Source organism: Misgurnus anguillicaudatus, chromosome 19 (assembly GCF_027580225.2).
Source record: "Misgurnus anguillicaudatus chromosome 19, ASM2758022v2, whole genome shotgun sequence".
NCBI lineage: Eukaryota > Metazoa > Chordata > Actinopteri > Cypriniformes > Cobitidae > Misgurnus > Misgurnus anguillicaudatus.
Genome location: NC_073355.2, coordinates 20,521,673 through 20,539,432, shown reverse-complemented (window position 1 = coordinate 20,539,432; position 17,760 = coordinate 20,521,673). Strand labels below are relative to the sequence as shown.

General features: G+C 43.6%; 1 protein-coding gene and 1 long non-coding RNA gene across 2 annotated transcripts; one reads left to right on the top strand and one right to left on the bottom strand.

Annotated features, from left to right (window-relative positions):
* The first annotated feature begins 270 nt into the window (after positions 1 to 270).
* Positions 271 to 4,923, top strand: LOC141351040 (uncharacterized). The gene is made up of 2 exons (XM_073857112.1): positions 271 to 648; positions 861 to 4,923. Exon 2 carries the CDS (start codon positions 3,379 to 3,381, stop codon positions 4,921 to 4,923), a length of 1,545 nt encoding a protein of 514 aa, XP_073713213.1. The 5' UTR covers positions 271 to 648; positions 861 to 3,378.
* Positions 4,924 to 6,917: 1,994 nt separating this feature from the next.
* LOC129435093 (uncharacterized) lies at positions 6,918 to 10,653 on the bottom strand. The gene is made up of 5 exons (XR_012359183.1): positions 10,372 to 10,653; positions 8,894 to 8,953; positions 8,703 to 8,791; positions 8,536 to 8,609; positions 6,918 to 8,342 (listed from the first exon to the last, which is right to left on the bottom strand). It is a non-coding gene; the product is annotated as an uncharacterized lncRNA (long non-coding RNA).
* Positions 10,654 to 17,760: the final 7,107 nt, after the last annotated feature.

Genomic DNA, 17,760 nt, shown 5'->3' with positions numbered 1-17,760 from the left:
AATGTATAATATATAGGTATAAAATATTTCATTGTTTTGTAATATTCACAGAGCACATTCTCTCAGATCGTAGTTATATTTCTTTTTTTACTTACATTTTAAAGCATTTTTTTGTTTGTTAAAGTTTTTATGATAACCAAGCGGTTAGCAGCCGGCAGCAAGTTGACGACATGTTTGATCAGTTGAGCCTCTCAAATCAACACTTAACTTGCCTACAATAACATCTATATAAAATATATATTTTTTCAGCATATCACAATGTTAATGTCACAGGGTGACGATCGCTTAGGGGCGGAACTGAAAGTTGGAGAGTTTTGTTCCGCCCGGAAGCGTTTCTGTTCAGACGGAAGATCACGAACACCGGAACTTCCGGTAAACCCCGCAAGCGCAAAATCAGCAAATCCGTCGCAGGTGCGGCTGATTAACCGTAGCGGTTGCTGATTGGGGGAAACAACGGATCCGGGGAGTATAAGGAGATCATCTAAATACGCAGTTGGGAGTCGATTGTTGGAGTCTTTGTTGGCGTGAGTTCGCGTTGCTGCTGTGTTGTATATTCTCTTCAGGCTGGGCTGGCGTGGCTGTATTGGGACAAAGGAAAGCATACTGCTGGAAACCTGAAACGAAATAAAGAGAGAAATCGGCGTCAGAGTGAGTAACAAACCATTTGAAGGAAACAAGAGTTACTGACCTTATTGGTGTAAACATCGTGCTGTAGGTGTACACGCTAACTCGACTGCGGCTGTGGATGTGAACTTGTGTGTGAGGAAAGACTGCCACGGAGCATACTGTGCGGTGCTTGTGAGTACAAGTAACTACCTTTAGACATTGGCTGTTAACCTGTTGTGTGACAAACTGTTTAGTGGGAAAAAGGACGGCCCTACCGCGGAGCAGTGTGGTGGGAGTGCCGGAGGAAAGCCAGCTCGGGTGACTATAGCCTCTAGTAACGTAAACTGAGTCGTATAAACAACGCCATACCGAATTCCGGGGAAGAAGGAGAAGACGGGGTTTTCCAGCGCTCACTTATAGCGTGGTGCGGTGAGTCTATATTGTGTGGAACTTTTCACTTGAAGTTGTGCAGTGTCTTGGCTTTGCTGTGTGTGTGTACATTATCTGCCAGTCCCCCGCTGTCATCTTCTGAACTGTGGAGAGCGTAAAGGCTGTCGACGCCAGTCGCTGTATCCTCTCTATATATGCTGTGGGTGAGCCCGAGTGGAAACGCTCTATCGAGGCTGGGCATCAACAGACTTTCTGTGAACTTGGGTGGTGAGACGGAGTGGTGGTGAAGCATTGGCCGCGAGGAACTGTGTGAGTAACCTGAAAGATACAAAGTTGCATGTATTATTGTGATTCATAATCTGTGCTGTGCGGAGTGAAGCGGAGTCGATCTCCTCTGTCCCGTAGCCTCTTCAGAAAGGGTGCCCCTGTCTAGTGTTCACCAGCGGACGAAGTGGAGAGAAGAGGGTAGCACTCGGCACGGTGTGACGGAGTGAGTTGTGCCCCCGCAGTAGTCACAGTCGTCGAGAGGCGTTGTTCCTCGACGCCATTATTGTCATCTGCCTTAAGGCCTTCGGCGAGTTGAGGAGTTACGGCCACTGTAAGTCCATCTTTTTCGTCTCACACTCACCCAAACGAAGCCTATACCTGTATTTATTGTCGACTAGCCACATGTGGAAGTAAGGTAATTATAGAAGAGGAAATCATACCTACCATACTTACTGTATGCCGTGTCCGCTGGAGAGGTGAGAGAAACCCCCAGTGTGTACTAACCATTCTTTGTGTCCCAGCCAGCAGCCTGTGTGAAGAAAGAGAGAGAAGGAAAGATCATACCTACCATACTTACTGTATGCCGTGTCCGCTGGAGAGGTGAGAGAAACACCCAGTGTGTACTAACCATTCTGTGTGTTCCAGCCAGCAGCCTGTGTGAAGGAAGAGAGAGAAGGAGAGATTATACCTACCATACCTACTGTATGTTGTGTCCGCTGGAGAGGTGAGAGAGACCCCCAGCCGTGTGACACAACCCCTCTGTGTGTTTGACCAGCCACCTGTGCAGGAAGAGAGATATACCAGTGACTAGGGGTACTTTCCGGACACACACACGCGCCGCTGTCCAACATTCATTTTATCTCTGTTCTGCCTCCAGGAAGAAGAGGAGGGCGCCACGGGAATTACGAGCCAGGCGGAGAAAGCCTGAGATACACACCCCTCCCCTCTTCCATTGCTCTGGACCACGACCCACCTGGAGAACAGAGCGAGAACTTTAGTTTTAAATATTCCCTTTCCCCTGCCCTTCTCAAAAGTTATTTTAATTAAATTTATAAAGATATTTTTATACTTATTCACGCTTGTGTTGTTTGGTCATTGGGTTGGTTTTGGGGACCTCCTCGAGGTGGAAGTTAAACAGGGGCGTGGCCTAGTTACATTTGTGGCCACCCCCGGCTTGTGACAGATTTTGGCGTAGTCGGCAGGGTTCCACCTCGAGTTGAGTAACCAAGGCCGCCCAATGACCGACAACGAAGCGCCCGCAGCCCAAGCCCAACCCCGAGTAATGCCCGTGTTCATGGGTAACCCCCGGATACAGAAGTATGGAGGAGCAGAATCCGAGGTACGTCTGTCAGAATGGAAAGCCCAACTAGAATATTTGGCCGACCTGCAAGGCCTGAGTGCGGCCCAGCGGTTACAATTCGTTCTAAACTCCCTAGAGGGAGAGGCGCGGCGAGAAGTACAAGCCGCCCCCGAAGCTGTTCGAAACACCGCCCAGACCATATTCCAGTTCCTTACCGAGCAATATGGCGATCACACCCCCGTAGCTGTCCTCCGCTCCCAATTTTTTAACTGTAAGCAGGGCCCCCGCCAACCTATTAGAGCTTTTGCGTTGAGACTGCGAGAGCAGTTTACCCGACTACAAGGACGACGTGACCATGGGCTGGGAGATGGAGAGGCCCTGTTACGCGATCAGTTTCTCCTAGGGATGCGAGAAGGACCAGTAAGGCAGAGCCTGAGGGTACAATTCCGAAGAGACCCAGGACTCACATTCGAAGATCTGAAGAAGGAAGCGGTGGCATTGGAGAGCGACGAGACGGAGGTCAAAGAACCCCCAGTGTGTGCAGAGGTGAGTGAGGTGACGACAGCGAAGCCTGAAGGTATAGACTGGAAGCAAGCGTTAAAGACAGAGCTCTTGAAAGACGTTCAAGATCAGATGTCCACACTGTCTAAAACCCTCCTGGGGGAGTTACGCCAAGGACGGGCGCGAGAGGAGACGAGGCCGGCTCCCCGAGACAGAGTGTACTCGGAAGGGGGCCGAGAGCCATATCGACGGCCAAACCGGTTCAATCGACCTCGTTTTGAATGGGATGAGCAAGGGAGGCCCATCTGTAATCGATGTGGAGAGCCAGGCCACTACAGTCGCCAGTGCGGGCCCAGCAGAGCATCCGAAGGGGGTTTTTAGGTCGGCCGGCCACAGTGGGTCGTGTGGCCGGGACCCCCATAGAAGACCCTTTGGGAAGAGATAGCTCTAGGAACCAGATGATAGGGCATAGCCCGACAGCAGAAGTTAAGGTGTGTGGTAATAAGATTCAGTGCCTGGTAGATACGAGCTCACAAGTCACTTTGTTTGCAGAAAGCCTCTCGCAAGAGATATTTGGAAGGCAAGGAGTCCATGGAACGGAGGCCCCCTGGCTCACCCTGAAAGGCGCAAATGGCCTAGATATCCCGTACATCGGCTATCGATTGGCAGACCTGGAAGTTCACGGTGTGGTAGTTCCCCAGAAGGGAGTGATAATTGTACAGGACCATTGCTTGGGCACGCACCGAGCCCTCCTGGGGATGAACGTCCTTTCAGAATGCTGGGAGGAATTATTTCGGGCAAGGCCCGTTCAGAAAATACCACCCGCTGAACGGCCTCAATGGGAACGCGTGGTGGCCGACTGTCGACGGGTACAAATGGCCCAGGTCCGAAGAGACAGAGAAGACGTAGGTAGAGTGGCATGCCGGTTTGCATTATCTATCCCCGCAGAGAGTGAGGCGATTGTCTGGGTACAAGTGCCGTCGCGAGTTGTTGGCCCCGAAGAATGGGTGCTTATAGAGCCCCATGGAGACTGCCAGCAGGTGGAAGTGGCACGAGGTCTGGCGGCGGTCCGACGAGGAAGGGTCCCCGTGAAGGTGCGAAATGAACATCCCTATGCAGTGCATCTGCACCGGCACCAACAGTTGGCCCGGCTAATGACAGTCACATCCCACCAGGTACGGGAAGGGAGAGACGTGAGCTTTCGTCAGGTGTGCCCCACCGTCGTTGAGGTGCCCCTGACACAGATGGACCTGCCCCCTAGTGATGCCGAGAGAGGCGTACCGGGCCATATGAGGGGTGAGTCCCTACAGGGAGAAGATCTAGAGCGGGTCCAAACCCAGAAGCTGCAGGCATTACTCCGACGATGGCAACATGTCTTTGCAACGCACGACGAAGATTATGGGTGCACCCAGGTAGTGGAGCATCACATCCCCACGGGGGACGCAGGCCCCAGCCGAGAGAGGTATCGGCCCATTCCACCTACCTTATACACCGAGGTACGTGCACTGCTACAGGGCTTGCTGGAGCGAGGCATTGTCCGGGAGAGTAGCAGTCCCTGGGCTGCCCCCATTGTACTTGTGCAGAAGAAGACGGGGGCTTGGAGATTCTGTGTCGATTACCGTAAGCTCAATTTAGTCACCAAGAAAGACGCCTTTCCTTTGCCGCGGATTGAAGATTCCCTGGCTGGCCTCACACAGTCCCCATGGTATTCCACCTTGGATTTGGCCAGTGGCTATTGGCAAGTACAGGTGGCCCGGGCAGATCGGGAGAAGACTGCATTTACAACCCCGTTTGGATTATTTCAGTGGGACCGGATGCCCTTTGGCTCTGTAACGCTCCGGCCACTTTCCAGCGCCTGATGCAGCGGTGTTTGGGAGGTCAGTTAATGGAGTCAGTATTAGTGTTTCGGATGATGTGATTGTCTATTCCCCAGATTTGGAGTCCCACCTCCGGCACCTGGAGGAGGTCTTTCAGGCTATGGAAAAATACGGATTGAAGTTGAAGCCCGAAAAGTGCCACCTGTTACGCCGAAAAGTCAAGTTCCTGGGCCATGTGGTAAGTGCTGCGGGAGTGGCAGTAGACCCGGAAAAGGTCTCCGCGGTGAAGGATTGGAGTGCCCCGAAGACAGTGAGACAAGTACGGTCCTTTTTGGGCTTTGTGGGGTACTACAGGCGTTTTATTAAAGATTTTTCCAAGGTTGCCAAGCCCTTGAACCAGTTGCTGGTTGGTACGAGCCGCTCTCGGGGCCGTGGGTCGCCCACGATCGAATGGATTACAGACTGTGAGGCTGCCTTTAGAAAATTGAAACAGGAATTGTTACAGGCCCCCATCTTGGCTTATGCTGATTTCTCGAAACCCTTTGTCCTTTATACAGACGCCAGCAACCTGGGGTTGGGGGCAGTGTTAGCCCAACGACAAGACGGGGCCGAGAGAGTCATCGCTTATGCGAGTCGGAGTCTACACCCGGCAGAAAGAAACGATGCGAACTACAGCTCTTTCAAGTTGGAACTGTTGGCACTGAAGTGGGCACTCAGTGAAAAGTTTAAAGACTACCTCTGGGGCGCAAAGGTAACTGTGATAACCGATAATAATCCATTGGTGCATTTACAGACGGCGAAATTAGGAGCAGTGGAACAGCAGTGGGTGGCCCAACTGGCAAATTTTGATTATCAGTTGCAGTACCGTCCGGGACGTGAACACACTAATGCCGATGTACTCTCGAGGCTCCCCAAAGTGGAAGACCCCAGGAGCCGGGTCGGGCCCGAAACGGCTAACGCCGAAGGAGATTTTATGGTAGGAGTGATCGAAGCACCAGGAAGTCAGCGAGAGGCTGTGCCTGGGAGCTGGGGATGGGACCCCCGCCGGTGGAAGGAACGACAGGCTGAGGACCCAGAGGTAAACCTCATTCGAGAATGGCTAGAGCAAGGCCGACGGCCGACACTGGAAGAGAGGAAGGAGTACAGGAAGGAGTGCTGTGCAGGAAGGTAAGGGACCCGAAGCTGGGCGAGGAGATGCGCCAGATCGTGGTGCCCGAAGACCAGGTGGCCGCATTGATCACGGCCTACCACGACCAGTTGGGACACCAAGGACAGGAGAGGACTGTGTCCTTGCTGCGGCGGCATTTTTATTGGCCCGGCATGGAGGCGTCGGTGCACGCCCTGATCCAGGCGTGTCCCCGGTGCACGCTGTTTAAGACGAGAGGTGAGGTCCGGGCGCCCATGGTACCTATTCACGCCAAAGCTCCCCTCCATATTATGGCCATGGATTTCCTGACGTTGGGTCGACCCTCCGATCGCTACCAGAACATCCTGGTGATCACTCACTGCATGAAAAGAGGTGTATCCGTACTAGGAAACTCCTGTAAACACTACTGATTTTCGGAAGTATCTACTAGTTCCACTGAGGGTAAACCACTAATTCCACCATGTTAGGAAACTCCCGTAATGATACCAATTCGGATGTATCTTGCTGAGGGGATATCCCCGTGGTATATGCAGCCATTTGTTGCCATGGCAAATAATCCCATTGAAGATTTTGTCAGGGGACATTTTCACACCTACAGAGGTACTGGAATTTCACACCTTTGTACAATTCTAGTGTCCCCATTGGTGTTTAATCTCAACACTGATTGGTTGCTTTTAAAACCCCCTCCCAAAACTCTGACAACTATTGGGACAGTACTTTGAAATTTTCCAGTTGAGATGATTTGATTGGTTACACTTTGTATTAAGCCCAACCCAAGCCCTGTAGTGACTTGATTGGTTATTTGCCTGCTCTGCAGATAGACTACACCCCCCCCCCCACTATATACTACTATACATCCCCAAAACCCTTAAAAAAATAAAAACTTGAATTGAGTTTGAAATGTTTATTTAATAAAAAAACTGAACAATCCACAATTGTCACAATCACAAAATAATATTATACACAAATATTAAAAGTTGCATACACAAACAACACTATTTAAACTCATAAATATACAGACAGAGAAAGCAATATTAGAGTAAAATAAAACAACAAAAGAAACAATGAAAACTACATTCAAAGCAGTACAATGTAATGTAGCAGTGGCGCCTCGTGACTGCTCATCCGAGGGTTGCAAATTCAAAAGTGTTTGGAGTGCCATGTGTGTTGCTTGTGTTTTTAAAATGTGTGTTTGTTGCTTCATGTAAACCACGTGCATCACGTGTTTAGTCAAAACACGTGATGCACATACACGCGCTCGACACACAGAACACATATTTTGAAATTGGGAACCACACGAATGACGGGCTATATACATGTTCTGACAAACTTCGCATCGAGTGCTCACAAAAAAAGAAGTCACCAGCTGCCACTGTAATGTAGTAAATATATAAATAAAATGAACAACAACTATATTGATCTTGCTTTAAGAAATCAGTCCTACACTGCAAAAAATTACTTTCTTACTTAGTATTTTTGTCTTGTTTTCAGTAGAAATATTATTTAAATTAAAATGCTTTTTCTTGATGAACAAAATGACCCAAGAAAATAAGTCTAGTTTTAGACTAAATAAATAAAATACACACACACAATTTAAGTGAATTTGTGCTTAAAACAAGCAAAAATATCTGCCAATGGTGTGAGAAAAAAAATCTTAAGTTTTCTTTTTTCTTAAAAACTTAATTAAAACACAATTTTCTCACCCCATTGTTAGATATTTTTGCTTGTTTAGGCACAAATTATCTTAAATTGTTTATTTTTGCCTAAAAACTAGACATATTTTCCTAGGTAACTCTGCTCATCAAGAAAATACATCTTGATTTAAGAATTTTTTGTTTTTCCTACTAAAAACAAGATAAAAATCCTAAGTTAGAAAGTGATTTTTTGCAGTGTAGAATCAATCACAGAGCTCTGTCTTGGAATTACTCAAACATTTCTCACTGTAACACTGTAATTTCTCACATTTAAGAAAACCGGTTCAAGTTTTAAAACACATAGATTTGAGTACTGTGAACTTAAGTCTTGTGCAATTATGCACTTATATTTAGATAGTGTGAACTTAAATATAAGTGCATAACTGCATGTGACTCAATTTGTTTAAGTTCACATTACCCAAACACAAGTGCACAACTGCACAAGACCCAAGTTCACAGCACTCAAATGTATGCTCTCTAAAACTTAATGGTTTAAGGCAACCGATTTCCCCAAATGGTTTGAGTTAAGTTAACTGTTAGGTTTTACATTGTAAAGCATATACTTGTCAGCAAAGGTAACGTTGATGCACCCTCATCTGGACAGACATCTCTTTGGAGCCCTTTGGAAATATATGTACATATAAGTATTTGGCATAATACTAATACACATATACATATACAGATACACACACACACACACACACGACAAATCAAATGAAATAAAGTTGTACATTTTAGAAAGTTTACATTAAACAGTACAAAGATACAATAATATATGATCAAAGAACTTCATAATGTACATCTTCTTCTTACTTCATTTTCTGTGTTGATGTCCTCAGAGTCTCTGTGTTGTTCTGCAGCTTCATTACAGTAGGCAATATAGTTGTCTATCAAACAATAAAAAATACAATCACATACATCATAACACATCCATTTACTATTTAACCTCTTTGATTTAATAATTTCATTATTAAACTTACATAATTTTGGCCAGATTGCAGTGACCTCAATTTCTTCAGTGTCTGGATCAGTCTGATGTTTTAGCTTCCACTGTTACTTCATTATTTCTCTGTCAAACACAGAATTAAAAATCAAAATCACATACATCATAACACATCTGTTTACCATTTAACCTGTTTGATTCATTTCATGATTGAATGAATAAACTTACATCATCTTTACCCAGAAACCTCTTCAGCGTCCACAAAGTTGACCACAGTGTACATGACCTCTGTAAACACAAACATGGATAGACTTCATATTTAAAGAGATGAAGAACAGCAAACATATTACGTTAAAATATATTATGACTCCAAGCTTCTTTACAATTAGCATCTAGGTTATCTCAAAGTGAATCTGGCTTTGTTACAAATCAATATAAAGCTATTAAACCGTCTTGAAAAATAAGCAGCATCTACCAGCACTAAAGCAATGAGCTTTTAAACAACAAAAGATCGTCTGTATCATTTAAAATAGCAGAGAGACACTTGCTAGCTGCTAACATTTCCAACACACAAGATACTGTTGTTTTGTTTGTTTTAAGTAGGTATGTTGCTAACTCCGCTGTCGCGGCTGACTTTTTGGTTCCACTCAGCGAAACTCAAGATTTTCTCAGGCGGCGCGCGGTGTTGTTGAAAATAATGCTTCTGCTGGTTTGTTGATGGCGAAATTTCTGAGTTTTTATTGTTAACACCACCGGAAGAACCATAGGTACCTTCTCGTTTTCAGTCACAACCTTTCATGTTTAACCACTGGCCGTGCGAGCTCGCCAAAGTCTGCTGTTTGTAAAATCGTCGTTGTTTTTGCTGAAGTTGAGTAAAGACATTCTTGAAATTGTAAAGACATTTAGTTTAATTGCTAAACTACAAGTGAACGAAATTTTAATAAATTTGACCGACTACCACAGGTGGTTTTACCTCTACCAAAATCTGCTTGAATGGTAAAGAATGGGATGCAGCCGTATAGCCATGTAGTAGATGTCTGTATATATAGACTGAATAAAGAGTGTTATTTGGTGTAATTAGTAGTTTGTTTTATTATATATCCGACTTTTCACAAGTAGAATATGTAGAGGATATATCAAACAGCTTATCCTGAAAGATTCAGGTCAATATCTTAAAAATTTTAAAAGTAATAGCAAAAAACTTAATATTTTCATGATTCGGTCACACATTTTCTTGAATTTTAATGGAAAACATGGGACCAAATAAAGTGATGATTTTCGAGTTTCAAATGGCCAGTATTTTGTTATTCTTGAACCCATAAACATGATCTTTGTCTCATTTAACAGCTTTTTTCAAACTCTTTCTATCTGAACAACTAGTTTTAGCATTTAACCATTTTGAAAATTTTAGCAACATACCTATTTTAAGCAAAGAACGTCTCATCTTGGCTTCTTTAAAGTTTTGTTTTAAAAAATGTAAACATCGAATTGATTCTTTTAACAGCCCCGTTTGAATGTTACTTCGCGTATTTTTAACCTCGTGTTTACCGCTGTGTACCACGTATAACCTTAATGTTTTACTGTTTGTGCTTTAAATTCAAACAGTTCTAGTATAAAGAAAAAAACGAATCATAGTAAATAACATAATATGAACAAATAGGCAACCGATCAGCGCGATGCAGACAAATTAATTAAATCAAACTTACCTTACTGTTGATGAGCAAACAAACAAAGACACCGAGTAGTACAGGCTGTAACGGTTCACGATTTTGAATTTTCCCGTCAAGCCCATAGGTGAAGCGGTCGCACCTGAAGGGTGAGGGCAGATGAGTGGGTGCAGGTGCATTCTGGGAAATGTAGTCCTTTTCTTTGGCGTTGTCACTGCTGTAGCATAGATATGCTGCTGTAAGTTAGATGTAAACGGACTACGAGTTCCAAGATCCATTGGATGCAGTGCACTACATCATTTCAACCCAAGTTTGATTGATCCTCTGCTCGCACTTTATATACTTTTTTTATAATCCGCGTTTTCACACTATGCATTGTTCTTTATACTTGATCATTAATAAAAAATAAAAAAATATTTCTATAAAGTTTATAACGTTGACAAAACATGTTTAGTTGACAAACATGTTAACAGTTATTTTGAATGATGCTCAGATTTTCTTAAATATAAAATCTTTGTGAATCAGCACTTTCTTGATGAAATACAAAACTCTTTAAACATGCCTCAGGAATTATCTCTGGGTTTAGTGGATTAACTGCTCATCATTGGAAACATTGAACGTATACCTAAATGAATTCTTACTTAAATATAAGTAAATATAAACTAATGCTGAGTTAAGACATGTAACTTACTGAACTTACTTAATTACAACATGAACTCAAATTAATTTATTGTAAATGAATGCATTAACTAACAATGAAAAACATGTCATGTTAATGATGACTCTTCATTAGTTTATGATAGTATATGCCTTAACTCAGCATTAGTTCATGTTAAAGTAAAAATACATGTATGTCTTTTATCACTGTGATATATGGACCATTATTATATTATAAAGTCCCCATCTCTTTTATTTAAATTGATTGATTGAAGACAAACATGATTATATGTGGTCTGACTTTGTACAAGCATGCATTATCATATGCTAACAGTTCCTCAGATAGACTATACATTGATTGGTGCCCGAGCATTTTCCTTACAAGGGCCAAACCTGACTGAGGGCCATGGGCCAAATTGTAAATGTTGGTGTGTTATATTAAAATTAAAGTTGCCCTGATAACCCCTAATTTATAATTTTCTAATATTTTAAAAATAAAAAAGCAAACATTACTCTGTTTATGCATAACTTATCCAGTTTTATTTTCCAATGCTTTTTGTAAAAAAAAAGAAATAATTTTTCCAATCAATTTTAAATATCCTTTTCTCTGTGTGCCACTGCCAAAACCTCTTCATTTTTAGCCTGTAGTACCCAAGTTCATTAAGTTTCGTGATGCATTTTATACACCTTCAAGTATGCATGGAACATAAAAAATCACTTTAATCCCTTGCATTTAATATTAATTTACATTTTTGTAATGTAAAAATACAACAAAAAATGATACATTTTAGAAAATGTTTAATTAAAAATATGAACATCTGCGTCAATGACTTTTATTCTTTTTCCTTATGTAACGTGGCATGATGGGCCAAATTAAAGATCTATTGTGGGCCAACTTTGGGCACCTCTGGATTAGAAGTACAGTAGCTGACAGGTATCTGCAGATATGTTTACCCGAGTTTATCAGTCTGTATCACCCAACATGTTTTGCATTCACATGTGAAAGACTGTCTTTTAGATTATGGACCTGTCTATTGATATTTTTGTTTCTATTTTAAAAGATTTAATGATATGTTAGGGTAGAATTATAATAACAATAGAAACAGTGAACTTCAAATCATGAGACATCAGCAAAATCAAGCAGCTTTACATTTCACTGACTAATTTATCAACATCCTAGCTAGCAAAAATGTGTTACATGATGTCATTTGAACGGCTTCTTTTAAACGATGTATGCAGCATTGAGACATACGTGCACAATATTCTAACATAGGGCAGTTGGAGACATGTTTTCAAAGTGTTGAAAATAAATCTTCTGAAATAACATTTGTTGCATTTCTCTTGAGTCAGAGACATAATTTTCACACATTAAAATTGTAATTGTGTCCATTGAATTTTAGTTATTTTGAATGATGCTAAGTTTCTTAAATAGACTAATTCAATTATATTAATAATAAACATATTTAGAAAACAGTTTTTATGTACCACAATACTGTATGTGCTGTCTTAAAGAGACATGGTTAACCCCCCACCCCACCCCACTCAGCTCTGAAAACAAAGGCTATGTTTACATTAATGCGTTTATCCTTAAAAACACGTTACTTTTGCTACGTTTACGCCTTTCATCTACACTACATCACCGTTTTCGACCCTCATAAACGGATTCGTTTGCAAACGCTGAAGACCCTGTTTTAGTTTGAGAACTCAGACGTTGCTCTGAGTGTAAATGAACGTAGACGGAGTCTTATGTAAACGAACAGCTGATGTTAACGTGACAGCGCATCATTTTCAAAGAAAAAAATATTTTTATTCAGGTAAATGGAGGTTTGCAACGGAGGTTTTGCCAAAAATAGTAGGCTAAACATCTACCAACCAGCTATTATAAACGCTATATCGGATTGTTTTAACATGCATCCTTATAGATAATGACAATGTCTGTTTTATATTAATGTTTAAGTATTGTTGCGTTTAATGTGTTTATGTTTTGTTTAAATTTAGTTAGCTTACGAAAGATAGACTGTAATTTTAAACGCAATATAGGGTGTTGCAAAGGCCAATATGAAGGGAGAATTGTAATGGGTCAGACATTATTTTCCAGTTTAATGTAAGTTTTGTTTGCTACTTTAAAATGATTTTCGTTTCAGATAAATTGTCTCTTAATTTTAATCGATGTTTTGTTGATAAGTTTTGTGAATATAAATGAATAAAAACAATAAACTCAACGTCATTAATATAATGCTTGTTTAGGCGCTTGCGCTTTTATTTGTGTGTTGCTACCGTATAGGACGTGCACAGACCTCGCACACTTTTAAAAATTAATGCAATAAGCATTTCGGGTAGGCTAAAGCAACACTTCACCTCTTACTATGTTTGATTGAAGTTTGCATTTGCTGAAATTTATTTTTGCTTTAAGTTTGCTACTATTTAGTACTGTTCACTTGAATGCTTTCTTTTAAAATCATAAAGACCTTTCTGTTTAGTTATAAAATCAAAATTAACCTATTAATCGTGTTAATATGTTGTAGGGGGGAGATAGAACAGTATAAGTGTTTATGTTTTGTATAAATTTAGTTAGCTTACGAAAGATAGACTGTAATTTAAAACGCCATATAGGCGTTGTAAAGGCCAATATGAAGGGAGAATTGTAATGGGTCAGACATTATTTTCCAGTTTAATGTAAGTTTTGTTTGCTACTTTAAAATGAATTTCGTTTCAGATAATTTGTCTTTTAATTTTAATCGATGTTTTGTTGATAAGTTTTGTGAATTTAAATTAATAAAAACAATAAACCCAACGTCATTAATATATAATGCTCGTTTAGGCGCTTGCACTTTTAGCTAACCTTATTCTGTGTTGCTAGCGGAGGACGTGCACGGACCTCGCACACTTTTAAAAATTAATGCAATAAGCATTTCTGATAGGCTAAAGCAATACTTCACCTCTTACTATGTTTGATTAAAGTTCGCTACTGTTTAGTACTGTTCACTTGAATGCTTTCTTTTTAAATCATAAAGACCTTTCTGTTTAGTTATAAAATCAAAATTAACCTATAATCATATTAATATGTTGTAGGGGGGAGATAGAACAGTATAAGACTTTCCCAAACACATTTTTATAGGTTCAAAAATAATGTCTGTTATAGTTGCCAGCAAAGGACCCATGTATGACTTTTTGTCAATATCGCACACCCCTAGGCTGCGTAAACGCGCAAAGGTAAGCTATTATTAGAGTAATAAGTTATTTTACACTTTTATGCGCATGCCCAGTTACATGATTGGTCATGTTTCATGCGTTTATGGTCGTGTATAGTGTGGATGAAGATTCTTTTTAAAATGCCAGTATAAACGAGGATCGTTTTCATTTTAAAATGCCGTTTTAAAACGCAAATGCTCTAATGTAAACATGGCCAAAGAAGACACCTCTACCTGTGGGTCATTAACATATAAAAAGCCCTTCACACCTCACACCCACCGCTCCTCACAACCAGCTGTAAGGATTCCTGGAAACTTCCACCAGTTCCTATATACATCCACAAACGTAAAGTTTCTGGATGTTTCACAAGTTTACTTTGGTGTATTACCTTTCCAAGCACTCTTCCTAAAAAATCTGGCAAACCTAAAGTTTAGCAGGGATTTCCCATCCCGTATTTGTCCATATACAGCTCTTTTCATGCAGTGACTGATCTGTTCACGAAATATGCATGGGCTGTCCCTACTCTTGACCAGACAGCGACCACCACTGCCATGGCCTTATGGAGGACGGTCTTCCAGACGTTTGGATGCCCGGAGTTTTTACATTCAGATCAAGGGGCGAACTTTGAATCACGAGTGATCCGGGAGCTGTGTAGCTTGTATGGGTGTACAAAAACACATACTACCTCTTACCATCCTCAGGGGAACGGTTGTTGTGAAAGGTTCAACCAAACCCTACTAGGGTTGCTGGGTACCCTGGATCAAAGGAGACAAGACAACTGGGTGAGTGCTTTACCAAACCTTCTTCAAGCATATAATAATAGTGTACACAGTACAACGGGGTATGCTCCTACTTACCTGATGTTTGGCAGACATGCACCGACCTGGTGCTGGGAGTGACGGCGAGTCAGGAGGCAGCGAGTGTGACCGAGTGGGTGGGGCGTCATAATCAACGCCTACACTTCGCATATGAACAGGTATCCATACAGATCCAGAAGACAGGAGAAAGAAACAAGCGACTGTATGATCGGACCGCTCGAGACGCCCCCCTTCTGCCGGGCGAGAGGGTCCTGGTTAAGGATAATCGGAGACCAGGGAAAGGGAAACTGAGCGACCGTTGGGAGCCCGTCCCGTATGTGGTCTGCAGGCAGCAGAGGCCAGGGCAGCCCGTGTATACGATCCGGCCCGAAGGAAGGCCTGGACCCGACCGAGTAGTACACCGGAACATGATTCGCCCGTGCCCAAATTATCCTGAGACCGTGAGAGTAGCTCCTACGGAGCCAGCGCCCGTGACCCCATGGGTAGGAGGCTGGGTCGTAATCCCAGGAAGACCTGCCGTGGCGCCACCCCCGATTGCTCCGGTGGAGCCAGAAGCTATGCCAGCGCACCCCGAGCCCGACTCACCCCCCAGGCGATCCCAGCGAGAGACCCGTGGCCGCCCCCCTGCCCGCTATGGTGAGTGGATGACCCGAGGACGTTCTAGGGACTAGAACGCATTGGCGGAGGAGGATGTCACAGGGTGACGATCGCTTAGGGGCGGAACTGAAAGTTGGAGAGTTTTGTTCCACCCGGAAGCGTTTCTGTTCAGACGGAAGATCACGAACACTGGAACTTCCGGTAAACCCCGCAAGCGCAAAATCAGCAAATCCGTCGCAGGTGCGGCTGATTAACCGTAGCGGTTGCTGATTGGGGGAAACAACGGATCCGGGGAGTATAAAGAGATCATCTAAAAACGCAGTTGGGAGTCGATTGTTGGAGTCTTTGTTGGCGTGTGTTCGCGTTGCTGCTGTGTTGTATATTCTCTTCAGGCTGGGCTGGCGTGGCTGTATTGGGACGAAGGAAAGCATACTGCTGGAAACCTGAAACGAAATAAAGAGAGAAATCGGCGTCAGAGTGAGTAACAAACCATTTGAAGGAAATAAGAGTTACTGACCTTATTGGTGTAAACATCGTGCTGTAGGTGTACACGCTAACTCGACTGCGGCTGTGGATGTGAACTTGTGTGTGAGGAAAGACTGCCACGGAGCATACTGTGCGGTGCTTGTGAGTACAAGTAACTACCTTTAGACATTGGCTGTTAACCTGTTGTGTGACAAACTGTTTAGTGGGGAAAAGGACGGCCCTACCGCGGAGCAGTGTGGTGGGAGTGCCGGAGGAAAGCCAGCTCGGGTGACTATAGCCTCTAGTAACGTAGACTGAGTCGTATAAACAACGCCATACCGAATTCCGGGGAAGAAGGAGAAGACGGGGTGTTCCAGTGCTCACTTATAGCGTGGTGCGGTGAGTCTATATTGTGTGGAACTTTTCACTTGAAGTGGTGCAGTGTCTTGTCTTTGCTGTGTGTGTGTACATTATCTGCCAGACCCCCGCTGTCATCTTCTGAACTGTGGAGAGCGTAAAGGCTGTCGACGCCAGTCGCTGAATCATCCCTATATATGCTGTGGGTGAGCCCGAGTGGAAACGCTCTATTAAGGCTGGACATTAACCGACTTTCTGTGAACTTGGGTTGTGAGACGGAGTGGTGGTGAAGCGTTGGCCGCGAGGAACGGTGTGAGTGACCTGAAAGATACAAAGTTGCATGTATTATTGTGATTCATAATCTGTGCTGTGCGGAGTGAGGCGGAGTCGATCTCCTCTGTCCCGTAGCCTCTTCAGAAAGGGTGCCCCTGTCTAGTGTTCACCAGCGGACGAAGTGGAGAGAAGAGGGTAGCACTCGGCACGGTGTGACGGAGTGAGTTGTGCCCCCGCAGTAGTCACAGTCGTTGAGAGGCGTTGTTCCTCGACGCCATTATTGTCATCTGCCTCAAGGCCTTCGGCGAGTTGAGGAGCAACGGCCACTGTAAGTCCATCTTTTTCGTCTCACACTCACCCAAACGAAGCATATACCTGTATTGATTGTCGACTAGCCACATGTGGAAGTAAGGGAATCATAGAAGAGGAAATCATACCTACCATACTTACTGTATGCGCTGTCCGCTGGAGAGGTGAGAGAAACCCCCAGTGTGTACTAACCATTCTGTGTGTCCCAGCCAGCAGCCTGTGTGAAGAAAGAGAGAGAAGGAGAGATCATACCTACCATACTTACTGTATGCCGTGTCCGCTGGAGAGGTGAGAGAAACCCCCAGTGTGTACTAACCATTCTGTGTGTTCCAGCCAGCAGCCTGTGTGAAGGAAGAGAGAGATTATACCTACCATACCTACTGTATGTCGTGTCCGCTGGAGAGGTGAGAGAGACCCCCAGCCGTGTGACACAACCCCTCTGTGTGTTTGACCAGCCACCTGTGCAGGAAGAGAGATATACCAGTTACTAGGGGTACTTTCCGGACACACACACGCGCCGCTGTCCAACATTCATTTTATCTCTGTTCTGCCTCCAGGAAGAAGAGGAGGGCGCCACGGGAATTACGAGCCAGGCGGAGAAAGCCTGAGATACACACCCCTCCCCTCTTCCATTGCTCTGGACCACGACCCACCTGGAGAACAGAGCGAGAACTTTAGTTTTAAATATTCCCTTTCCCCTGCCCTTCTTAAAAGTTATTTTAATTAAATAAATAAAGATATTTTTATACTTATTCACGCT

What these genes read in the sequence shown, in the direction of transcription:
- LOC141351040 (XM_073857112.1), top strand. Translation starts at nt 3,379, where the DNA reads ATGTGGAGAGCCAGGCCACTACAGTCGCCAGTGCGGGCCCAGCAGAGC.